The 26,565-nt window shown below is 45.5% G+C and overlaps 1 protein-coding gene across 1 annotated transcript in view; it reads right to left on the bottom strand.

Moving 5' to 3' along the window:
- Positions 1 to 12,123, bottom strand: part of LOC146074088 (serine/threonine-protein kinase 32A-like) — a 496,785-nt gene extending 484,662 nt beyond the window's left edge. The window contains exons 1-2 of the mRNA XM_083181822.1: positions 11,994 to 12,123; positions 7,696 to 7,849 (exon numbers count right to left, since the gene is read on the bottom strand). Coding sequence (XP_083037948.1) covers positions 7,696 to 7,747 — 52 coding nt within the window. The 5' untranslated portion in view covers positions 7,748 to 7,849; positions 11,994 to 12,123. The remainder of the gene's footprint in view (positions 1 to 7,695; positions 7,850 to 11,993) is intronic.
- Between the last annotated feature and the right edge of the window lie 14,442 nt (positions 12,124 to 26,565).

The following is a 26,565-nucleotide window of genomic DNA, read 5'->3' as shown; positions in this document are numbered from 1 at the left end:
CCTCATGTTATTTTATCATATTTGCACCATGAGGAGTTCTTTTGTTTCATTTATATGGTATACCGTCTGATGGAAAGATACCTTTACAAGATTTGCCACACACCATACCACGTAAGATAGTGTGAGCTCCATTTTTTGGATCACTAAAGATACCTGTTAGGCGCTGAGCACCCACCCTATTCGACTGAAGTGTGTCGACACGGCTCAGACGTGCTAGGATACCTGGCCCACAATGAAAAGGGCATAGGTCCTAGCTGGTAATCATTACCGGTCGATTGGCGCAACACCGAGACCAAGGGACATGAGGGGGCAGGGCCCTGTGGGGTAGACGGGAGCGCACAGGGAACTGACCAGAGTGGATAGGTCAGTATGGACAGGGAGAGTCTGTCTCAGCCGCTGACTCTGTTGCCACCCTATAGGTCCACCGGAAGGTGCAGAAGCCCTAGATCTTCTCGCACGGCAGCCACGTTTGAAGCACGGGTTAAGCCTGTGCAACTCCGGTGCCCTCCAAAGCGTTTTAGGTGGTGGCGACAACCAACCGGCGGAGGTAACAGGTGTACAAGAGGAAAACTAACTAATACCCCGGTGGCTGAGACAGGAGGGCCCCAGGAAGGGAATATACTAAAAGGAAAGGTGACCCAGAATAAACCTAAGATATACTGAGCTAAATGTATACAACAAAATAACAAACTGAGATACAGCAAGAATAGGCACAAGACAGGTATGGAACGATACCACAGGATTCTGACAGGAACAGCTCCGAAGTGACCAGGAGACGGATGATGCAGGGAAGGAACTGCAGCAGGAACGCAGGTCTGAAGCTGGAGAGTAGCCAGAGTGAGGAAGCTGCAAAGCGCCCACAAAGGATTATAGCCAGCGTCTAAGTGGAGAAAGACGCCGGTATATAAAGGGAAAAGCGTGCGCAAGGCGCGTTCCGGGACGCGCCGTGATGACGGCGCAAAGAGTGAGAGGAAGACGCCGGGCGGCTGGACAGCGTGGTTGCTAGGCAACCCCCTGACGCCCGGACGCCGCGCAGGACGTAGCCAGCGCTAAGGACGTTGCCTGGCAACGTGTGTCAGAGAGCCGACCGCCGTGCGCCCCGGAGGATGGGGAAGACCGTGCACGGCCGTGACATCTGACAGTACCCCCCCCTCGAGGAGAGGTCAACTGACCTCCAAACCTGGGTTTGTCCGGAAACGACAGAAAGAAGGTCCTTTTTAGGGAAGGAGCGTGAAGGTCCTGATCCATGACCCAGGACCTCTCTTCAGGTCCAAACCCTCTCCAATGAACCAGAAAAAATAATTTCCCTCTGGAAATTTTGGAGTCCAGAATGGACTCGACCACATACTCCTCCTGACCACGCCGAAGGATGGGCAATGGCCTGCGACTCCCTGGCTGGAGGGCAGGTTTGAAGAGTGAGCAGTGGAAGGTGTTGTTAATTCTGAGAGAGCGGGGAAGCCACAGTTTGAATGCGACCGGGTTAACCTTCTTAATAATTTTGTAAGGACCAATGAAGCGTGGGCCCAATTTGCGTGAGAACTGCCGGAGCTTGATGTTCCTGGTAGAAAGCCAGACCCAGTCTCCCATCTTGAACAGGCATGGTCTCCTGTGGCGGTCAGAGAAGTGTTTAGCTGACATGGCAGCAGAGAGGAGCGCTCCCCGAACCATGCGCCAAATCTTTCTCTTAGAAGCCAACCACCTAGAATTACCCACTTTGGCATAAGTGGGAATGAAAGAATTTGCTCTAGGGTGGAAACCGTAATTGCAGAAAAATTGAGACTTTTTGGTAGCGGCATGCCAGGCATTGTTATATGAAAACTCTGCAAATGGCAAGTTCTCAACCCAATCCCGCTGAGTTTTGGAAACGTAACATCGCAGGAACTGTTCTAAAGATTGGTTAACCCGCTCAGTCTGACCATTCGACTGGGGGTGAAATGCAGATGATGGACTCAGCCTGACTTGTAACGCTGAACACACCATCCTCCAGAATCTAGCAACAAACTGGACCCCTCTGTCCGAAACAATGTCAGATGGCAACCCGTGAACCCGAAAGATATGAGTGATAAATAAAGAAGCTAAAATCCTCGCTGAAGGTAAGCCCTTCAGAGGAACAAAATGTGCCATTTTACTAAACCTGTCTACCACCACCCAAATGGTATTAAAACCTGAAGCTGGTGGCAAATCCGTAACAAAATCCATGGAAATGTGCGTCCAGGGTTTATTAGGAACAGGTAAGGGTATTAACTGACCCATGGGGGACAGGCGAGATGACTTATTCTGGGCACACGTGTTACACTTGTCGACAAAATGTTCAACATCTCTTCTCATTCCTGGCCACCATACCGCACGAGACAATGAAGAAAGAGTCTTTGAGACCCCAGGATGGCCGGCGGACTTACAAGTATGAAATTCAGAAAAAACTTGTTCGCGAAGTCCTTGAGGAACAAATAATTTACCATCCGGGGTAGCGGCTGGGGCCAAGGATTGAGCTACAAGCACGGAATCCAAGAGCCCTTGAGTCAGGCCTGCCAAAATACATGAAGGGTGAATAATGGGCTCGGGGTGAGACACAGGATCTTGTAAGGCAGAAAAGCTTCTTGACAAGGCGTCCGCAAGAATATTCTTAGCTCCAGGTCTATAGGTAATAATAAAATTGAACCTGGCGAAGAATAAAGCCCATCTGGCTTGCCTTGAATTCAACCTTTTGGCCGAACGTAAGTAAACCAAATTTTTGTGATCGGTAAAAATTGTAATCTGGAATTTGGCCCCCTCCAGCCAATGCCTCCACTCCTCCAGAGCACATTTGATGGCCAGTAACTCCCGGTTACCTACATCATAATTAGCTTCGGCATCCGAAAACTTCCTGGAATAAAAGGCACAAGGATGCAACAACCCATCAATTTTATCCCTTTGGGAGAGGACAGCACCCACCCCGATCTCTGATGCGTCAACCTCAAGGACAAAAGGGCGTTCTGGACTTGGGTGACGAAGGATCTGGGCAGAAGAGAAAGCCTGTTTAAGTCTTTTAAAAGCGTCCACAGCAGAACAAGACCAAGACCCAGGATCCCCTCCTTTCTTTGTGAGAGCGACGATAGGAGCCACAAGATCCGAGAAGTGAAAAATAAATCTCCTATAGTAATTGGCAAAGCCCAAAAACCTTTGTACGGCCTTTAAATTAGAAGGCTGGACCCATTCTTGAATGGCTTTGAGCTTAGCAGGATCCATAGAAAAGCCTTTGGGAGAGATTATGTAACCAAGAAATGAGATAGTATCTACCTCGAACTCGCATTTCTCGAGTTTGGCAAATAATTTGTTCTCTCTGAGCCTCTGGAGAACTGCCTTGACATGCTGACGATGCATATCCAAGGAAGAAGAATAAATCAAAATGTCGTCAAGATAAACAACAACAAAAACACCTAGAAAGTCCCTAAGGACATCATTGATCAGATCCTGAAATACAGCCGGGGCGTTGGCTAGGCAAAACGGCATGACTAAATACTCATAATGACCTGAGTGAGTGTTGAACGCCGTCTTCCACTCATCCCCGGCTTTTATGCGGATGAGATTATAGGCTCCGCGTAAATCAATTTTTGAAAATACAACAGCTGAACGCAGCTGATCAAAAAGAACAGAAATTAAAGGCAACGGATAAGAGTTCTTTACCGTAATGTCATTCAATTGACGAAAATCAATACACGGACGTAGAGTCCCATCTTTTTTTTTAACAAACAAAAAACCCGCTCCAACCGGAGACTTGGAAGGTCTGATAAAACCCTTTTTCAGGCTTTCCTCCACGTACTCCTGCATAGCCCTCTCTTCAGGCAGAGACAAGGAGTACAATCTACCTTTGGGTAATTTGGAACCTGGTAACAAATTAATGGCGCAATCATACGCACGATGCAGAGGAAGTGAGTCCGCCTCTTTTTTTGAAAAAACATCAGCGAACTCCGCAAACTGGACAGGTAACCCAGAGGGAGTGGGGGTAGCAAGAAGAGCTGGAAGCTTGATACAATTCTCAAAGCATTCTTTACCCCACTGTATCAGCTCTCCGGACCTCCAATCAAAAACCGGATTGTGCTTTTTGAGCCATGGAAGGCCAAGCACAATCGGAGCAATAGGGGACTGAAGGACCAAAAAACATATACTCTCCGAGTGGGAGAATCCAACCCGGAAATCCGGTAACTCGACATAATGAGTGATGGCTCCTGCGGCCAGAGTACTACCATCTAACCCACACACAGAAACCTGTGAAGCTAATGGTAGCAGGGGCAACCCTAGCTCTTTGGCAATTTTATTATCCATGAAATTAGCTGCCGCGCCAGAGTCCACCAATGCTTGACCCTCCCAAGGGGCACTAGACACTTGAAAACTGGCCGGAAGAAACAAAGAATCAGATGAGGAGAACAAAGAACAACCCGAGAAGACACTCCCCATTACTTCTCGGCTTTGCCGTTTCCCGACAATACTGGACATCTGTTTAAAATATGATCCTTAGAACCACAGTACATACACAGGCCCAGTGTACGTCGACGGAGCTTCTCTTTGGGAGTCAGCCTGAAAAATAATCTGGTTGTCCCAAGCTGCATAGGTTCACCCAAATCGGGAGAAGGCTCCTCCAGGAGCTCAGAAGTGGGTAATGCCTGAACCCCCCTTTCACCGCGTCTCTCCTTAATTCTCCGATCGATCCGAATAGCCAAAAGGATCAATTTATCAAGAGACGGAGGAGACGGATACTGTACCAAACAATCTTTAATACTCTCTGTCAGACCTAGACGGAACTGACTTCGTAATGCTGGGTCATTCCAGCCGGAATCAGGAGCGTAACGTCTGAATTTAGCACTATATTCCTCGGCTGAGAGGTTACCCTGCTTGAGGGCCCTAAGATAAGCCTCAGCTGACGCAGCTTTATCAGGGTCGTCATAAAGAATACCTAACGCCTGAAAAAAGGCCTCCACAGATCGGAGAGCCGGATCATCTGAACCCAAACTAAAGGCCCAAGATTGTGGGTCCCCTTGGAGAAGGGATATTACCAGACCCACTCTCTGCTGCTCGGTACCAGAAGAGTGGGGTTTTAACCGGAAGTATAATCTACAGCTCTCTCTGAAATTTACAAAGAGAGGCCTATGACCGGAAAATTTTTCAAGAAAACCAACTTTGGGCTCAGGCAAGTGAGTCGCAAGGTTGGAGTCAACTTTAATAGACAGGTCCTGTAACTGTTTAGTGAGGAGAGAGACCTGATTGGCTAGAGCTTGTGCCGCATTCGGATCCATACAAGCAAAGGATCCCCGGATACCCGGCTACCCCTGGGAAAAAGCAGAGGCAAAAACTGGTGAGCCGGGAGATACCGACAATTTTTAAGGCTGGCTATACTGTTAGGTGCTGAGCACCCACCCTATTCGACTGAAGTGTGTCGACACGGCTCAGACGTGCTAGGATACCTGGCCCACAATGAAAAGGGCATAGGTCCTAGCTGGTAATCATTACCGGTCGATTGGCGCAACACCGAGACCAAGGGACATGAGGGGGCAGGGCCCTGTGGGGTAGACGGGAGCGCACAGGGAACTGACCAGAGTGGATAGGTCAGTATGGACAGGGAGAGTCTGTCTCAGCCGCTGACTCTGTTGCCACCCTATAGGTCCACCGGAAGGTGCAGAAGCCCTAGATCTTCTCGCACGGCAGCCACGTTTGAAGCACGGGTTAAGCCTGTGCAACTCCGGTGCCCTCCAAAGCGTTTTAGGTGGTGGCGACAACCAACCGGCGGAGGTAACAGGTGTACAAGAGGAAAACTAACTAATACCCCGGTGGCTGAGACAGGAGGGCCCCAGGAAGGGAATATACTAAAAGGAAAGGTGACCCAGAATAAACCTAAGATATACTGAGCTAAATGTATACAACAAAATAACAAACTGAGATACAGCAAGAATAGGCACAAGACAGGTATGGAACGATACCACAGGATTCTGACAGGAACAGCTCCGAAGTGACCAGGAGACGGATGATGCAGGGAAGGAACTGCAGCAGGAACGCAGGTCTGAAGCTGGAGAGTAGCCAGAGTGAGGAAGCTGCAAAGCGCCCACAAAGGATTATAGCCAGCGTCTAAGTGGAGAAAGACGCCGGTATATAAAGGGAAAAGCGCGCGCAAGGCGCGTTCCGGGACGCGCCGTGATGACGGTGCAAAGAGTGAGAGGAAGACGCCGGGCGGCTGGACAGAGTGGTTGCTAGGCAACCCCCTGACGCCCGGACGCCGCGCAGGACGTAGCCGGCGCTAAGGACGTTGCCTGGCAACGTGTGTCAGAGAGCCGACCGCCGTGCGCCCCGGAGGACGGGGAAGACCGTGCACGGCCGCGACATCTGACAATACCATTATATGTGTTCTCCCAGCGATCTATATGTAAGCACATGTAAGAGTCTTCACCATCTTGAGCACGTTTCTGGTGGTCCCGTAACAAAAGATACCCAGATGTGATTCAATACACGTCTTTTATTGTAAGCAGTGTAAGCAATCCAGCCGTGGGGAGTTTGGGATCCCTTTCCTCCCTTCCTACCTTGGATCTTACTTTCGGTTAAAAAGAAACACCACCTGACAGTCTGTACTCTTTATTTGTTTTTCTTTTTCATATATTTAGAGAAATTACATATCAAAGGAGTAGCATCAGACAAAGAACCACAGTGAAAATCCAGACCGAAATTGTCTTTTCACTTATGAGAGGAGGAGCAGCGCAGTGATCTATATATTTTTCTTTGTATATCTTGTTTTTTTAGCATTTGTAGTTGCTATCATATAGATCTTTGCAGCAGCTTTGAAGTGAGGCGCCGGTTGGTTTACTATTTCTTTTTGTTTTTGACCCTGTCGATCTATTGCATGCCATCTTTTTGGGGTGAACATTTTGACTGCCTATCTAGATACTATAAATCTATCAACCGGAACCAGTAACAAATAGAGTAGTCTGACTGACAAATGCGATCCAATTTGCTCTGCCCAAATATAAGTGTCAAATGCTCCTATCCTTTCATTTTTTATGATATACCTTGAATTGCCTTAGTCATTTTATACAACTTAGCGGGGTTCCTGGCCCAATTTAAATTTCTATTAATTATACAGCAAATAAACAATGTACACAATTATACATAACAAGAACACAATGCATCGACAGTTAAAATGTATTCCATGTTGACCAGAGGTTAGAGGATTAAGGGGTTATTCCAAAAATGTTCAATCACTTTCCTATGTCGCTGAAATTGCTTATGTAACAATGGTGATATGACTCCAAACATTTCTTATATATACCAATACATATATCAGGTATAACTGCCGTCACTTAAATCATCATCCAAGCAAGAAAACCCTGCAAGCTATATGCACCAAAGTATTGATGAGTCTTGGCCTGGGAGCAGAACAATAACACCTAGAAATCCATACAGTTACTCTGTACACATTGAGGGGGTATTTATTAAAGCTCAGGAGATAAAATTGTGAGAGACAAAGTACCAGCCAATCAACTCTTGCCTTACGTTTTGAAAATGACAGGGAGGAGCTGATTGGTTGGTACTTCATCTCTCACAATATAATTTCTCTCCAAGCTTTGATAAATACTGTACATGAATGATATAAAATGTAATTGTTAAACAGCTTTTAGTCTTTGCTGCATCCGGCTGTCACTGCTCCAACAGCATACAGTACTGAGCACTTCTTACCTTCCTCATTTTCATCACATGCAGGAGTTTTGCTCGAGTTATTGGCTCCCATTGTCTCTTGCACTAGGCTCCAGAGTCTGTAGTTACATTCTTAGAAGAGCTGACGATCAGTTTTCACATGAGCCAGAAATATAGATTACTTTCCCATTTCACCCTAAGCAAAGACCAAACATGTATTCAATATGATTACTTTTATTGTGTGTTGAAATATCCCAGCAAAGGAAATGGTACTTGTGTACTTTCACGGCGGCAGTTACGTAGTCAGCGTAGCATCCCTGTCAGAATCAGCATAGTGTTCCCGCGGCCAGCGTAGTTAGCGTAGTCAGCGTCCCTGTCAGAATCAGCGTAGTGTTCCCGCGGCTGCTTAAGTAGTTAGCATCCCTGTCAGAATCAACGTACCACAGCGCGGCTACCTGGAGCTTCAGTAGCTAGAGCTTACGTAGTTAAGCGTAGTCAGTCAGTGTTATGCAGTTAGCATAATCAGTCAGCATTCTGTCACCACTAATTTCATTGTGTCAGTCATGGCTGCTGCTGCAGCATTAACCATCTTTAACCTGCCGCAGATGGAGGAGGAGTCGGTGCAGTTTTTACAACGCCACCACTTGCTGCCAGAGACAGACCTGTGTCAAAGGGCATCCTATGAGGCTTAATATAAAGGAGCGGATGTGGCGCTGCAACATTAGAAGCTGTAGCAAGAAGGTTAGTCTCCAGGCCGCTCAATGGTTTCAAGGATGTCACCTGACACTTATGACCCTTCTACAGTTCATAATTTCTCGGGCGGAGGAGCTAACAAGAATTACATTTTGTGAGCACCACCTCATGATTTAAAAAAAACGCCGGATTGGCGGGCCTGGCAAAATAGTTGAGGTGGATGAAAGTTTATTTGTCCAGCGAAAAAATCATGTTGGACGCGTCCAGCCTCAGCAGTGGCTGTTTGGTGTCATATCTCGTGAGACAGGTGAATGTTTTGTAACACCTGTGGCCAGCCGTGATGCCAGCACCCTGATATCCGCCATCCAGATGAATATTGGACCGGTATCACTATATACTCTGACTGTTGGCGCGTGTACAACACTCAACAACTTAAGCAAGTGGGTTACCATCATGTGCGCGTCAACCACCGCTACAATTCTGTGGACGCAGACACTAGGGTTCATTCATACCCAAAACATTGATAGGCTCTGGGGGTCATGCAAGTGGAGGAACAAGAGACACAGGGGCACTACGCGCCAATACCTTGACTCCTACATGCAGGAGTTTATTTGGCGTAAAACACTTGGAGCAGAGAATGCTTTCCTGCATATTTTACATGCACTAACCCTGATCCCAATAGCTGACAATTTATCCGACACAAATGCTGACACAGCTGCGTCAACATCAGCTGCATTTGAAGGCAGAAAGTGAAGAATGACTGTTTTTATAGTTTCTTGGACTTGTTATTTGATATTATTGTACATTGTTCATTGCTTTTTTCTTCTTTATTGTTCACTAAAATCCAGTTACCAGTTAACACATGTCGTCATTACTGTTTCAGAATGATGATATTCCAGGTGTGAATGTTTTCTTTAAACACCCCCACTGTTCACACCAGCCCGAAGCGTGGCGAGCGCAGCGATCCCCGCGAGGGGACACGTTACGCGTCCTCCCGACCTGTTTATACCCCCACTATCCACATCGGCGTGGAGATGATTTTATAAAGTGTGGTGAGCGTAGCGAAGCGAGCGGCCGCGGAGTATATGTGAAGTGATCCGGGTCTGTTCACCATGCTTCGGGCTCGGTGGCTCGCTAAGCTCACCACACGTTGTAAAATCAACTCCTCGCCGACGTGGATAGTGGGGGTATGAACAGGTCGGGAGGGTGGGTAACGCGTCCCCTCGCGGTGCTCACTCCGCTTGCCACACTTGTGCGTCACTAGCGTAATCCCCTGTCCACTGGCGTCCTCCAGCGTCCGCCACCACGGGGGATCTGTTTTTTACCGGTGCTGTGTGAGAGGCACTCTGTAGGCTTGCCAGGGACACCAGGGACAGAGCTGCAGCTCACAGGGACAGTACGGTGACTACGCTGCCTGACAGTATGGTGACTAGGGCTGCCGCGGGAACACTACACTGACTATGCTAACTACACAGGGCTGCCATGGAGACACTATGCTGACTATGCTAGGCAGCCATTGGGCTACGCTGACAACGTAGCTTAGGCTGCCGCCGTGAAACTACACAAGTACCAAGGAAATATATAGTTAATTCAACACAACCAGCACGTGAACTCTGCAAAGACATTTTAAGGAGCTTACAAGTCACGCTTCTGTTTTACTACAGCAGAGAGTAATTTATCAATGAAACATGTGCTGCAGTAAGACACTCATTGCAATGAGCAGGCTGCTAAGCAGCGCTCTCACCATAACTCCACATAAAGGGAGTGTAATAATGCATTTAAACTGCGGCAATTCTTCCTTTCTAGAATTGAACTTTCAGCTATTTACGTCCAGACACATGTAAAACGAATATACTATGTAGCTGCAATGGTGTCTGCAAAGATACATAATGAACACATTGGTCACAAAAGTGGCTGCTTTAAAAGATACTGGACTGAAACAATGCAACACAAGTGAGATGGAAGGCACCATATAATGACTGAGGTCAAAAGAACAGCACTTGTATAAATGAAAAGAGAAAGCCAATCAAGGGATAAACAACACAATCCAGTATTTTTCAATCCAGCTCTTTAGGGTAATAGTTTAGAGGGATTAGAAGACTATACACATTTTAGAAGGCTGTGTAATCACCTGTTTTAAGTCACAGTGTTGTATATGCCCTATAAAATACCATAGTAGGTCTAAACTTGGGATGTTTTTAAACAATAATATAAGATGAACACATGTACTTCATTGTCAACACTAGAATTCAATTTCCCTACAGCCTTTGCTGCTGAGTGTGTACAGCCATGCACAGACTCAACCAACACCCCCAGCAGGTCTTCTTCACAATACACTAAAATTTATCAAAGCATGTATAGAGATCAAGTACTAACCAATCAGCTCCTCACCGTTTTAAATTTCAGTCAGTAAAACGAAGTATTGAAATGTAAAATGAAGTTACATCAAATTATGTAAAACTAACGGGTGAGCTCCGCATCGCTCTGTAGTGCCGGACCTCTTAGCTCTACCGAATACAGTCCCAATTATAATCAATGGAGATAATTATCTGACACATAAAGTATGTACTAAACCCTGAAAAGCAAAGCTTTCAGAGTTGGCCATGTTACTTTACACCATCTCCAGAAAAAAACTGCTAGAATTTCATATATTCCACACCCAGATTATTTTCAGCAGCACAATATTGAAATTCAACAATGTTAAGCAATTATTTTATTCTTTATTGTAGAAAATTATGTACACACATCGTAGCTTTAAACACATTTACATTTGTTTTGAATTAATAACTTATTTGAGTAGCCCATACAAACAATAGTGATATTTTATGGTCATCCACATTACAGTATTAATGATTGTGCACTTTTGCTTGTTCCCTCTGGTTATCCCACAATACTGAGGACTGACATGACGATTCCTCCACCTAAGTCACACTTTATATTGATTTCCCTTCACAGTAAAACAACGATCGACATAATCTGTCCCTGTAGTGCATTACCACACACATGTACACCTGATCCAGCATACTGTACTGCACACTTATAATTAAGTACACAATTCCTGGAGGTGCAGGTAATTCCACATATACAATTTATATACATTTCAGAATATTGGTATGCTAACTAGTGAAAAGAATTATACATTGTACAGAGGTTTGATTATAGCCCATGTAAGAGTTTGCTCCTGTATTATATATTTTAGTTTTGGCATGCAGCAGTTTGCTGATACAGCATAATGTAACTGTAACATAGAATATAACACTTACACATATTTAGAACATAAGAAGAGTACAGAAAACATTTAAAATTTCAGTTACTTCATATCAACTGTTGATAAAGAAATGCATCTCCCTAAACAATTTCTTCCAAAATTCTAAAATAAATAATTAAAATGATAATAACAATAATAATAATAATAATAATAATAAAAAATATAACAACTTTATGTGAGTTATGTGTGTGGCACAATTACAGATTTGATCTATAGAAATAAAAACCTATTATGCTTGTAGCTAGACACATCTACTGTATACTGTATCACTCTTATAATGCAAATCATAAAAAAATGTGACAGGCAAAACACATTAAAGTACAGTACTGCAGAAGTCAGGTGATGTAAGTTATACAGTGTCATAATCAGAGGAATTTACCTTTGGTGATGAAAATGCTGGAAGAGGATGTGTGGGCAACAGGTAAATCCAGAGTGAGGAAGCAGCAGGGCAGGGAGAGGAGATGCTGTAAGGTAAAGACAGGCTGCCAGGCACAGAGGGTGGTCCTTCCTTCTCATCAGCAGTACACACAAGGACAGGAGAAAGGGATGTCCATGGGAAGTTTCTTAGCGCAGCACTGACTGAGGCTTTTGGTGCCCCCTAGGGGCCTAAGCTGGAAAATAAACTATTTGTAATAATGTGCAGAACACACTTTGCATGGGTTCTCTGTTTTGGCTTTCTTAGTTTTTTCAATGTTACGCTTTAACGCCAATACGTTGTTAGAATGGACCATAACAAGCTTATCTACTGTAGATTACTATATATTTTTTATCTGAAATAAGCAATTTAGACTCTGCTGTTGAAGACACCATTACAATATGTAGACTCAATGGGTGACATTCTATGGAGTGAGATTTGTGTTTTTTGGCGAACATTAGTAAAAAAAATGGCGACATCGCATTTTTCCTTGAAATCGCATATTTAATAGGATGCGCTAAGGGACGGATATCACATATTGTGTGCGATAACTCATGCGGACCAAAAGTGTGTGAAAAAATCGCATTTTTATCGCATCCAGATGTTTTCGTACAGAAAAGAATACAAATCGCTTATTTAATGGAATGCGTTTTCGCAAATCGCACTTTTAAGGTGTCTAATAATCGCACTTTTTTCAGACCAGGTTCTGTTGGGCGATTTGGCCCAGAACTCACTTTGCTCAACTGCACACATGGTTAATTTCAGCACAGGTGCCCTCAATTTCACTCAAAAACACCCCTACATAAACCCCAACATCATTAAGGACACCTGTGAGGGTTTGAGACATGGAGATTTTGCAGAGTGGTTTGGAGTTGCTTATTTGTGATGTGGCCCATTTGGAGGAGCTGCGCAGGAGGGAGGAAGCTGCGCACCAGATCCAGGTAGCCCCCCGACTACTGCGTACCCCACGTATGTATCGTGCTCGGCTGTACCTGGACTCCCTCTCGGATCAACAGGTTGTGGGGATGTTTAGGCTGAACCCAGGGACGTGCAGTCAGGGGAGGCAGGGGAGGCAGTGCCTCCCCTGTCATAAATGATTAACATAATAAAATAATACAAAGAAAATACTTATGACACATATTCTGTCATAAGTATATGCTTTCTATTATTTTATTCATTATTAATCCATTTTTTTTGTTGTTTTGGAGGCACCAAGAGCGGTGCCTCCTGCTGTCGGTAGTAAAGGAACTGAAACAGGGGGCGGGCAGGAGCTGGGCAGTGGGTGGGATCCAAGCATCAGGCTGTAAAAGCCCATTAAAAAAGCTGAAGAAACGGCACCTATACAAGTGCCTCAGTGACTGGGACGAGTGACCCTGTCACCGAGCCAGGCAGATGTGATTGGGCATTAGGTCCAACACACTCACGCAGGGGGTGGGTGCAGAGTTGCCTACCTCCATTTTCTTAGCAGAATCTCTGGCTGCCCGGCAAACCTTGGTCCAGGTCAGTTTGTCCTGTTTTATGGCGGGTCCCAGCACGGAAATGCCAGAAGGCAGGCATAGGTGGACATGGATGCACAGACAGCGCCTGCTTTCTGCTTCAGCTGAGTGGCTGTCAGCCCATCTGAACCTCACAGAATCAACTGGGTGCTAAGCAGGGATGAAAGGGGACTTCCCTGCTGCAGTGAACTTATCCAGCTTCCCCTGCCGTGCTGCACTTCCTCTTCATCCAGCTCTGCCTGCACTAAGAAGGGAGAGCTCACAGAGTCAGACCTCAGAGGAACGCAGGAGCTTCTGTGTCCGTGCTCAAATCCTCCCAACGTCTGCCAGCCCAAAAAAGTAGGTTAACTTATTGGTGTCCACTGTTTACTGTTTGTGTGGGGAAAGGATGGGGGGTGTTATAGGTGTATATGTATGGATATAAGGAATGTGGGGGTGTTATAAGGCATGTGGGGGTGTTATAGGTCGATATATTTTTATAAGTGGTATGTGGGGTGTTATAGATGTGTGTGTATGTATATAAGGGATATGGGAGGAGTTATCAGTATATAGATGTATATTAGGGGTGGATGTGGTGTGTATATATGTGTATAAGGAATGTGGGGGGGTGTTATAGGTGTATATATATGTATATAAGGCATGTGGGGGTGTTATAGGTCTATATATTTATATAAGTGGTGGGTGGGGTGTGATACGTGTGTATAAATGTATATAAGGGATGTGGGGGTGTGATAAGTGTATATAAATGTATATAAGGAATGTGGGGGTGTTATAGGTGTATATATTTATATAAGTGGTGGGTGGGGTGTGATAAGTGTGTATAGATGTATATAAGGGTTGTGGGGGGGTGATAAATGTGTATATATGTATATAAGGCATGTGGGGGTGTTATAGGTCTATATATTTATATAAGTGGTGGGTGGGGGGTGATAAGTGTATATAAATGTATATAAGGAATGTGGGGGGTGTTATAGGTGTATATATTTATATAAGTGGTGGGTGGGGTGTGATAAGTGTATATAAATGTATATAAGTGGTGGGTGTGGTGTGATAAGTGTGTATAAATGTATATAAGGCATGTGGGGGTGTTATAGGTGTATATATTTATATAAGTGGTGGGTGGGGTGTGATAAGTGTATATAAATGTATATAAGGGATGTGGGGGTGTTATTGGTGTGTATATATGTATTATATATATGGTGAGTGTGGTGTGGTGGGTGTGATTTGACAGGTGTGTATAGATGTGTATAAGGGATATGTGAGTGTGTATATAATATATAGAAGGGGTGGGTGTGGTGTGATAGATGTATATACAGTAAGATAGTTGTGTATAGATGTATATAACGGGTGTTTGGGGGACGATAGTTGGAATATGTATATACAGTATGGGAAGGTTGGTGATGGCTATATATATATATATATATATATATATATATATATATATATATATACCCATATTTATAAGGGGTGTGTGAGGTGGTGATAGGTGTGTATATGGCTCAGTTCAGAATAGACTTACCCATGTGTGGCTGGGGTGTCCTGAGTATTCATAAGCCAACTTAAATCTTGTGTTAGTGACAGGGTTAAGCCCCATACACACTGGGCGACGTTTAGCTGGAAACCGCTCAGTGTGTATGGGGAAGTGAGTGCAGATGCGTGCATCATCTCTGGTCCAGCCGCTTATCTGCTGGTGTTACCAGCAGATGAGTGGCGAGGTGGACAGCTTTCCATAGCGTCTTCCTATGGAAAGTCATCCACCCAGAGGAAAATAGCTGAGAAGGGTGAAAACCGTACAGTGTGTATGCACTGAGCGTTTTTCATCCCAGCGATTTTCCCCATCATTGGGCTAAGTAAAATAATGTTTTCTGAATCACAAAGGACAGTTACACTTGATGAGTGCATTCCTCTGTGTAACTAGAAACATTGTTTCTTTGGAAGATACAATTATGAAACACAGTGGCCTTTCGACAGCCAATACACAGTTTCTTGTTCTACAAGACAGTAGTACAAAAAAATTGATTTGAGAAACTTTTCTCTAACAAACGTAATACAAGCATGTGCCGGCCCTGGGACATTGGGGCTGTGGTTATCCGGAAGTTGGCATGAAGGTAGTGGGACAGTACTAAACTGCTGACAGGTGACAGGTCAGTTTGTGGGTGTCCCTAGTCCTCTGGTATGTGTGGGGCTTAAGTCCAATTTGACCACCATGAGCTCTGGCTCTGATACTAGCCAGTGCCTCACCAGCCACTGACCTCACCGCACGTCACTGGCTGAACCGCAATAACCTGTTGGACTTATATGAGCAGGTGAGAGATGATTTGGACCCTTTCGGGGGAGGCAACTATGCAGTGTCTGGGCTGCAGAAATTAATGTGTACCCTCTACTATTTGGCCACAGGCTCCACTCAGTCTGTGACCCCATGGTCCTTGGGGGTATCACAGCCCACTTTCTCTAAGCATTTTACTCAAGTGTTACTTGCTTTAAAGAAGTTGTGGTGGACATACATCAGATTCCCCAGTTCTGAGTTGGAGTGGCAGGACCACAAGGTGGCTTTCTATAGACTCTCAGCATTCCCTTACGTGCTGGGAGCTATAGACTGCACACACATTGGGATTAGGGCACTGCACGTTCGGGGCCACGTCTATGTCAATAGGCGTGGGCGGCACTCCCTGAACGTGCAGGTTGTTTGCGATGCTAATCTCAAAATCCTAAGTGTTGTCGCAGGCTTTCCTGGGAACTGCCATGACGCCTATATACTGAGACACTCCGGCCTCTGGAACCGATTTACCCAACAACAAATGCCAGAGGGCTGGCTACTTGGTAAGTACATTTTTACATATTACCCTGTCTGTCCTATTTTGTACCTGCTCTAATGTGTGTGTTTCCAGTTTCACAAGCATATTGCTGTTCTCCCAGTGTCTCCTGTTTGCACAATTATTTATTTATTTTATTTATTAACAGTTTCTTATATAGCGCAGCATATTCCGTTGCGCTTTACAATAGCAGACAGTGAAACAACAAAACAGGGTATTTACAGACAGTCAAAATGTAGGAGGGCCCTGCTCGCAAGCTTACAATCTATAGGGAAATAGGCATTGATACATAAGGATAGATACTGTATTCTTTATTGCATCGATTCCACCAGAACGCAAGGTTCTATGACTGGTTCTGGAATTTGATAAGCTTGCCTGAAGAGATGAGTCTTCAGGGAACGCTTATAGGTTTGGAGACTGGAGGAGAGTCTTATTGTGCTTGGGAGGGCATTCCACAGAGTGGGTGCAGCCCGAAGAAAGTCCTGCAGTCGGGAATGGGAGCGGGTAATGAGTGTGGATGAGAGACGCAGATCTTGGGAGGAGCGTAGAGGTCGTGTTGGATGATATTTTGAGATAAGAGAGGATATGTATGTTGGTGTAGTTTGGTTTATGGCTTTGTGTGTAAGTAAAAGAATTTTGTATTGAATACGGTAGAATACAGGTAACCAATGAAGTGACTGACAGAGTAGCTTTGCAGACGATGAACGTCTGGCTAGGAAGATTAGCCTTGCAGCTGCATTCATAATGGACTGTAGTGGTGAGAGTCTGTATTGGGGAAGGCCAATAAGGAGACTATTGCAATAATCAATGCGTGAGATGATGAGAGCATGGATTAGAGTTTTTGCAGTGTCTTGTGTAAGGTAAGGGCGAATTTTAAATATGTTTTTTAGGTGCATGTGGCATGATTTTGAGACAGATTGAATGTGGGGTACAAGGGAAAGTTCTGAGTCAAGGATAACACCTAGGCAGCGAGCTTGAGAGGTAGGAGTGATTGTCATCTTCTCAACAGCGATAGAGATATCAGGTTGGTAACTACTATTTATTGGCGGAAATATAATTAATTCTGTTTTTGAGATATTAAGTTTGAGGTGGCGAGATGACATCCAGGATGAAACAGCAGAAAGGCATTCAGAGACACGGCTCAATACAGATGGGGACAGGTCCGGGGAGGATAGGTAGAGCTGAGTATCATCCGCATACAGATGATACTGAAATCCAAAGGAGCTGATTATTTTGCCAAGAGATGAGGTATAGATTGAGAAAAGCAGGGGACCTAAAACTGAACCCTGAGGTACTCCAACTGAAAGAGGTAGCGAAGAGGAGGTAGAATCAGAGAAACGAACACTAAAGGAGCGGTTAGAGAGGTAGGATGAGAACCAAGAGAGGGCTGTGTCTTTAAGACCTATGGATTGTAGTGTTTGTATGAGAAGTGTGTGGTCAACAGTGTCAAAAGCAGCAGAGAGATCTAGAAGAATTAGTAGTGAGTAGTGGCCTTTAGACTTAGCAGTGACCAGATCATTCACAACTTTAGTCAGTGCTGTCTCTGTGGAGTGTTGGGCACGAAAGCCTGACTGATGCGGGTCCATTAAGTTGTGCGAGTTAAGAAAGTGTGTGAGGCGAGTATAAGCAAGTCTTTCAAGTAGTTTGGAGGTGCATGGAAGTTGAGAAATGGGACGGTAGTTTGAGAGAGAGCTTGGATCAGAATTCTGTTTTTTCAGAATCGGAGTAATAACTGCTTGTTTGAACAATGAAGGAAAGACACCAGTAGAGAAAGAGAGGTTACAGATTTTAGTTAAGATTGGAATGAGCACAGGAGACAGAGATTTACTTATTTGCGAGGGTAAAGGGTCAAGAGGAGAGGTAGTAGAGTGGGAGGCAGAGAAAAGTGCAGATACTTCATCTTCATTTGTGGGATCAAATGAAGCAAATGCACAATGCACATACCTTACCATATAAGGCAATAACTTCCTATCTGTGTTTTAGGTGACTCAGGATATGGGTGTGTTTCCTGGCTCATGACACCTTTGCGCTCCCCAGAGGGCCCTGCACAGCACCGGTATAATGAAGCCCATATTGCAACCCGCAATGTGGTGGAGCGCACATTTGGCGTATTGAAAAGTAGATTCCGGTGTTTGGACCGGTCATCGGGTATGCTGCTTTACCACCCTGCAAAAGTAGTGATGATCGTCCAGGCTTGCTGCATGTTACACAACATAGCCCTGTCCAAACCTGCCTATGTGGAGAAGGAAAATGCAGCAGTCGTGCAGGAAGCCCAACCTACCACACCTCAGGTAGTGAGGGGTACGCAGAGGGGGAATCTGGTGCGTACAGACATCATCAGCCGTTACTTTTCTGGTAAGCACATGTGCCCTGTATTCCAACATGTACCTTTGCTGTAAGTGTACTCATAAACAAATTATTTAGCAATACCATCTGGTTCCACCCACATTTAGCCTAATACACAGAGCCCAATGGATGCAGCTGGTGGTGCTGACCTATCCCTTGCTGTAATCAACCTTGTAAGTACATTTGAAACATGTATGAATTAAGTTTGCTCTAAAACATGGCTCACCTGGTGTTGTGGAACTACACGTGCCAGCATGCCCTGACACACTATAACCATTACAGTCCAAACAATGAGTGCCAGAGCTTGCTGGAATATGTAGTTCCACAACCTTTGATGGGCCAGGAGTTACCCAACACTAGTTTTCAGCAATCCCATTGTCATATACCATTACACTATGGCCCTTATTCTGGTCGGTGTGGATATATCCGCGTGCGTTCGGCCCGCCGATGTTTTGTGTCTGCGCATGTGCAGAGGCGTCTCTGCGCATGTGCGAGCGGGGCGTACGGCCAAATCCCGCATGATATGTGAACACTCCGAACAGGGGGTGGAGAGGGGCGTGAAGAGCTATTTGGGCTCATTACCATATGCATACTCCCCACGTTTCATGGGCGTTCCCATGCAAACGCTGGGCGTACGTATGGTAATGCGGCCGTGACGCACGTGTAGGGGGCAGACATATGACATCGCCGGATGTCAGCTGCCCGCCCAGATCCCTGCTTTTGCACGGAAAAATGTCCGTGTGGTCTGAGGTTGCGGGAGCTGGTTGAGCACTCGGTCCTGCATTCGCTGGTCTGCGACCATCGAATGATGGGGAGGTTCCCTTAGATGGAGGAGGCGTATTCCGTGAAAAATACACGTGCGGTCCGTTCGGCCAGCTTCTTACCGCGTACGGACGGAGTTGGCGATCCGTATGGAAGGCGGGGTTTCGCACGCACGGTCCTGGCCGCATAATCGGATCCGGCCGCACCGAGCAGAATAAGGGCCTATGTCATATTTCACACAACAATTGGTTTAAAAATAATACACAGACAAAATGGTATGCGTTTAGACATTTTTACTGCAGTATAGTATGTCATAAACAACCTGCATTTTTGTCACTCAAACATTCAAACTGTCGGGGGATGTAACAAGATGTATTGCATATTAGATGCAAATTAAAAATGTATCAAAAATATGACCTATTTTCTCCCACCATCAGGCCACCCTAAACCACTTCTTGAAGCTGCACCCAGGCCACCCCGGGTCCTAATACTCCGACGGGGTGGGGAAGTGGGGGAGCCACTTACTGGGGTGCTAGATACACTACTCAGTGAGTGTAGATGCTGCTGCACCTATGACATTGCCTTCCATCTGCTGAAGTTGGGCCTGCATACCTATTAAGGCATTGGTCTGCGCTGTGCATGATTGGCTAAGTGCAGCTATACTTTGCGCAAGGCTGCCAATATGGCTATTCTGTTCCCTTACAGCAGAAGTAAGATCTGCAAAACGGGTGTCAATGCTATTAGCAATGCGCACATGAGTACCTACACCAACCCGTACACTCCTTGCAATTTTTCTTAATTGAAGAAAAGTGTCACACATGTACCCCTGGATGTTCCCTATTTGCAGGCTTTGGGAGGACATAAATTCAATTTGTTTCTCCTTGAAATTTACCAAGGAGTTAGCTACTTGTGAAGCAGAAGCTGCTGTATGGGGTGTGTTTGTGGGTGGGGGTGGGTTGGGAGTCACCCCACTTGGGGGAAGATCACTCTGTGATGACGTCTGTATTTCCTCCTCAGCCGCAAAGGTCTCCACGGGTTCGAGAATGATGTCCATTTCGTCCAACATCATCATAGAGGAATCTGTTGGTTGTGTTCCTAGTTGTACAGTACCTGTGGATACAGATGAAGAGGTAAGTACTGATGCATATATAGGCCAGACTCTCTTCAGTACTGTTTTTGAAAGGGCTTGAGATGCTGGACGCACATATCTAGGGGTATTATGTACTTACACATGTACCCCGATACAGCATGTAACATTGACATTAATAATAAGTGAGATGGCTAAGTCAGATTACATTCATTTCCGTTGCAATGTAGCAGCAGGAGATGAATGTAGTGTGAGATATTGTTGATGTGACATGGGTGTGTGTACTGTATGTGTTATGGCCTGTTTTTTGTTCATTTACCTGCTTCCACAGATTCTGCACCAACGGGCCTTCTTTTCTTTGATGCGTGAGCACTTCGGGACAGACAATCTGTGAAAGGAAAGATGGACAGCCATTATGTACCTTGCAATGGATAAGCATTTATGGCAAAAATGCATTGAAATTACATTACTGGACAATACTTCCTTTGGTTAAGGACTACATTATTTAGTCCCCACATTATTTGACATATGTCTTTCACCTGAATTTTTTGTTAGATTATTATTAAACTATTGGACACATTACAACTGGTGGATAATCTGTGGTATGTAGGCATGGCAGCTAAACCACCAGTACACCAATGTTTTTTCTGCCACATACATGTTAAGCTGCTAGAAAGAATGTTAAAGTGTTGATCAATATCAGCAGTTGTGGAACTACAAGGCCCAGCATTATGACCAATTTGAAAGTAGGAGCAGGCAATTTTTTGTGCTTGACCTTACTGGGCTATGTAGTTCCACAGCAGCACTTTACTTAGCATAACAATACAAGTGAACATTACAGTTTGAAAACATTGGCATGTATGTTTAAGATAGCATGTGGTCACACTTACCAGCTCTGGATGGCGTTGGCGGCCTATCGGTATCCGCGACGTGCATGCCAGGCAGGACCTCAGGGGGTATGATTCTTTTGAGCTTGACCTCATAGGACGTGTAGAGACAGTGGTGGGGCTTCCTCCGCCAGTCTTGGTGGCCTCCTCCAACTCCATGGCCATTTTACTTTTGAGCTGTCTCTTTATGTCATTGAACCTCTTCTTGACATTTCTGACCAGGCGCTTGTGGTGACTTACAGCGTTCATCGCCTGGGTGATGTCCTTCCACATAGCCCTTTTCCGCTGTGCAGTGCTCTTGTGGTGAGTTTTCCCCAGTAACCGGTCAAACACAGGTATGATAGCCTGGACAAGCGCAGCATTTTCCTCGTAGGAGAATCTGACCTTTTGGCCACTTTTTGTGCGGCCAGCTTCTACTACCTCCTCCTCCTCCTCCTCGTCATTTTCTACTCCAGCCATGTACCCCTCCTCCTCCATGCCAGGGTCTTCCTCCTCCTCACCATCTTCCTCCACCTCTGACATGTGGCCCTCCTGCAGCTGCTCTGGGGTATGGAATAGGTCCTGGGTATAGGATGGGGATGCCAGCGGATCCTCCACCTCCTCCTGCTGAGGCTGGTCCGCCAGGGCCTGGTCTGGGGCTGGCCTTGCTGTGGCCATGCTGCCTGCCACACTGCTGCCACTCCCTGTAATGGAGGACGACCTCAGCAGTCCTCTGCTGCCTCTCCCACTTGGCTGGCTGCTGCCACTGCTCCCTCTGCCACTTCTCCCTCTGCCACTCCTCACTCTGCCACTCCTCACTCTGCCACCAACACCTCTTCCTCTGCTCACACTGCCACTGCTCCTCTCCATGCTCCTTGCTTCCTATCAAAGAGTGAAATGGCGCCAGTGCCCCTTTATATAGGGGGTGTGATGCATAATGGAGGGGACAGAGGTGGGACAGAGGTGGGCCAATAGGCTAGGGGGTTCTTAGTCATGCGGAGACAGTTTTGTAAATCGCACTCCGGTTGGTCCAAAACTTGCACATGACCGGCGGAAGAAATCAGCCTCCAAATCGCATTCCATTAAATATGCGAATTATTACCAAAAAATGCGAAATGAAAAAGTGCGAATAGCGGCGATGTGGTGCGAGATAAAAACATGCGCATTTATCTCACTCCATAGAATGTCACCCAATGGATGACATTTAATGGAATGCGATTTTTAGTAACATTTCAAAATCGCATCTTATTGCACCATATAGCACTTTTTCAATTCGCATTTTTTCCACCAAAGCCAATTATTTAATGGGATGCGAGAATATGCCCAAAAAGTGCGGTGAAGTGCGAAGAGATGCGATGTGGTGCAATGTGATGCGATTTTATGACACAGTAATGTGCGATTTCCACCACCGGTCATGTGCGATTTTCTAACCAACCGGAATCCGCATGACAAATAACCCCCTAACCTATTGGCCCGCCTAAGTCCCCTACAATATGCATCACACCCCCTATATGAAGGGGCACAGGCGCCATTTTGACTTTTGTAAGGAGCATGGAGAGGAGAGGTGCTATGTCTGGGAGAGGAGTGGCAGTGAGCAGAGGTGACAGAGGGAGCAGTGGCACAGTCACAGGCAGCAGCAGCGCCAGAGGAGCCAGGGGTAGAGGCAGCAGAGGCACACCAAGAGTCAGCAGTGTGAAAGGGAGAGGCAGCAGTGTGCTAAGCATTATGGCCACATCAAGGCCTGGGCCAGCCTGGAGGAGCAGGCACAGCAGGAGAAGGTGGAGGACCCTTTTGCCTCCCAATCTCATCCGCTCACACAGGACCTGTTCAGCACACAGTCCGAGGAGGAGCAGCAGGAGGGTCACATTTCTGATGTTGACTGGCCTGAGGTGGAGGAAGATGGAGGTGAGGAAGAGGAGGGTTATGCTGCCCTGGAGGAGGGGGACATGGCTGTAGATGAGCTGGAGGCAGAAAGTGGCTGCACCCAAAGTGGCCATAAGGTGTGGTTTTCCTATGAGGAAAATGCGGCCCTTGTCTGTGCCATAGTCCCTGTATTTGACAGGCTGCTGGGGAAGCACAACAACAGGACCACTGTGCAGTGGAAGAGGGCCATGTGGGACTCAGCCACAAAAGAAGTGTCAGGAATGTCAAGAAGTGCTTCAACAAAATTAAAAGGCTACTCAAAGCCAATATGGCCACTGAAATCAAAGAGCCCACCCGCACTGGAGGAGAAACCACCCAACCCATGACATATACCTCCTATAAGAAAAAATTCAAGCAAATTATCCCACCAGAGGTCCTTCCTGGGCTCCATGTGACGGACACGGATAGGCCAGCAATGCCACTCCAAGCTGGTAAGTATTCACACATTTTCATGTATATCATACATTGCAATGTTTTACAACTGTAATGCTCTCTTGTAATGTTTGCATAACAATAGTGCTGGTGTTGAACTACATATCTCAGCAAGGGGAACTTATGTAAATGTCATGGTCATAGATTGAAATTGTTGGTGATGCTTGGTCATGTAGTTACACACCTGCTGGTATTGGTCAAATGCCTAATAAATTATGTTACAGGTTAAAATTGCTCAGGCCCCAAATATACTTGTCATGTTGTCATAGCTAAAATTCCTCCATACAGCATTATTGGCTGCATATTTTTGACAAAACACTTTGTAAACTTTTTTAATAATATATATATATAAAAAAACTTAGTATTAGGGACCCACCAGAAATGAGGCCACTGTGAAGCTGGTTGGTGGGCAAATATTTATTGGCCAATTAATATACCAAGAGCCTCTATTATTGATTAATAATATGGAGTGTGCATCTGCACCATGTATTTTTCTTTGCAGAACTACAAGTCCCAGCATGATAGCACCTCATGTATCTTGGGTGTGCATTCTAAGATCCCCCCCCCCCCAATAAGCTAATATTGTGTACACCTGTACACCTGAAGGTTGGGACTCCTTCAACTTAGAGTAGCACCCCACCCACCTGATTTGAATATTATTTTACCAGCTTGGTCCCTGGTAGCCAGACTGCAAACTAGAGGCACAATATAGGTAAGACCTAAAATTGACATTTATTGCTAGTCTTGGGGGTGGATTTGGGGCGCGGCTCTCCTTGGGTTGGTGTGGCTGAGTTGCTTTCGGGGTGGCACACCCTAACATTTATTTAGCACTATTTATTTCCCACTAATATATTATTCTTTCTAGCACTTCACTTTTTAACCTCTAGCTTCTGCTACTTTCTTATTAATACACCTTTAGCTTAGTTTTTCACTTGTGTGCTGCCCTGGGGTGACTGGCCTATGCCAACCTTTTCGGGGTTCCGCGCCCCAGATTCAAACTTAGTATTAGGGACCCACCAGAAATGAGGCCACCTTGAAGCTGGTTGGTGGGCAAATATTTCTTGGCCAATTAATATTCCAAGAGCCTCTATTATTGATTAATAATATGGAGTGTGCATCAGCACCATGTATTTTTCTTTGCAGAACTACAAGTCCCAGCATGATAGCACCTCATGTATCTTGGGTGTGCATTCTAAGACCCCCCCCCCAATAAGCTAATATTGTGTACACCTGTACACCTGAAGGTTGGGACTCCTTCAACTTAGAGTAGCACCCCACCCACCTGATTTGAATATTATTTTACCAGCTTGGTCCCTGGTAGCCAGACTGCAAACTGGAGGCACAATATAGGTAAGACCTAAAATTTACATTTATTGCTAGTCTTGGGGATGGATTTGGGGCGCGGCTTCCCTTGGGTTGGTGTGGCTGAGTTGCTTTCGGGGTGGCACACCCTAACATTTATTTAGCACTATTTATTTCCCACTAATATATTATTCTTTCTAGCACTTCACTTTTTAACCTCTAGCTTCTGCTACTTTCTTATTAATACACCTTTAGCTTAGTTTTTTACTTGTGTGTTGCCCTGGGGTGACTGGCCTATGCCAACCTTTTCGGGGTTCCGCGCCCCAGATTCAAACTTAGTATTAGGGACCCACCAGAAATGAGGCCACCGTGAAGCTGGTTGGTGGGCAAATATTTCTTGGCCAATTAATATTCCAAGAGCCTCTATTATTGATTAATAATATGGAGTGTGCATCTGCACCATGTATTTTTCTTTGCAGAACTACAAGTCCCAGCATGATAGCACCTCATGTATCTTGGGTGTGCATTCTAAGACCCCCCCCCCCTATAAAAAAAAAACAAGATATTGGCCATAAAAAATTGGTCAACATGACCCATGTGTGTCCCATGAAAAAAAAAAAAAAAACATTTATGGTGCATGCTGGTAAGAATTGCTGTCCTTGCAAGTTTTGTAACGCCTGTCCATCATTTTGTTTGCAGATCATCAATCCCAAAGTGCTCACGCACCACACACAGGCCGACACATTGTTCCTGATGCAGAGGCTGCAGGTGAGCAAAATGAATGTAAAACCATTACACATACAGTACACACACCCATGTAACATGCACAATAGGCATGTTACAATCCACTTCTGCACCCTACTGTAAACCAAATATAGGTTCAATGTCAAAAACATTGTATAAAGTAGAGATGTGCGGGCTCGGATTTCTGAGATCCGAGCCTCTACGAACGTCATCAATCCAAGCACGGTTCTGAGCAGCGCTAGGAGCTTCCCGTCTGACTCGGAGCTGGGTGCGGGGGGAAAACGTCATCGCCTGGCGCTGGATTTCGCAAGGCTTTAAATAGCGGCTCCCGCGCCCGCCATCTTCACTCCAGTCTAGGAGCGGTTTGCGAGAGGGTGTTTTGGTGCTGCTGCTGGGACTTGAACTGAATTTGTCGCTGGGGCTGTCTGCTGGGGCCTGTCTCCCTCAGTGCTGCTGTGTACTCTGTCCTACTCTCTGCTTAGGGTGGGATCACCCTAGCAAGGAGGACAGTCAGCTGAGTAACAGTGATAACTGATTCTGCTGTGTGTCTAACTGTGTACTTGTAGTACTACTGTCTCATCTCTGTGCTGTAACCTACCTCTGGTGCTGTGCTGTACATAATATTATATATATATATATATATATATATATTGTGGATTGTAGTGGTACTAGCGCTGTTTTATCTCCCCACTTTTTGGATTCAGAATGTCCTTAAATGTACACTGTCCCGTGTTTTTCGATGTAAATACACTCCCCCTCTCTTAT

Source organism: Crinia signifera, chromosome 4 (genome assembly GCF_055691185.1).
Source record: "Crinia signifera chromosome 4, ASM5569118v1, whole genome shotgun sequence".
Classification (NCBI taxonomy): domain Eukaryota; kingdom Metazoa; phylum Chordata; class Amphibia; order Anura; family Myobatrachidae; genus Crinia; species Crinia signifera.
This window is presented reverse-complemented; position numbering and strand designations above follow the sequence as displayed.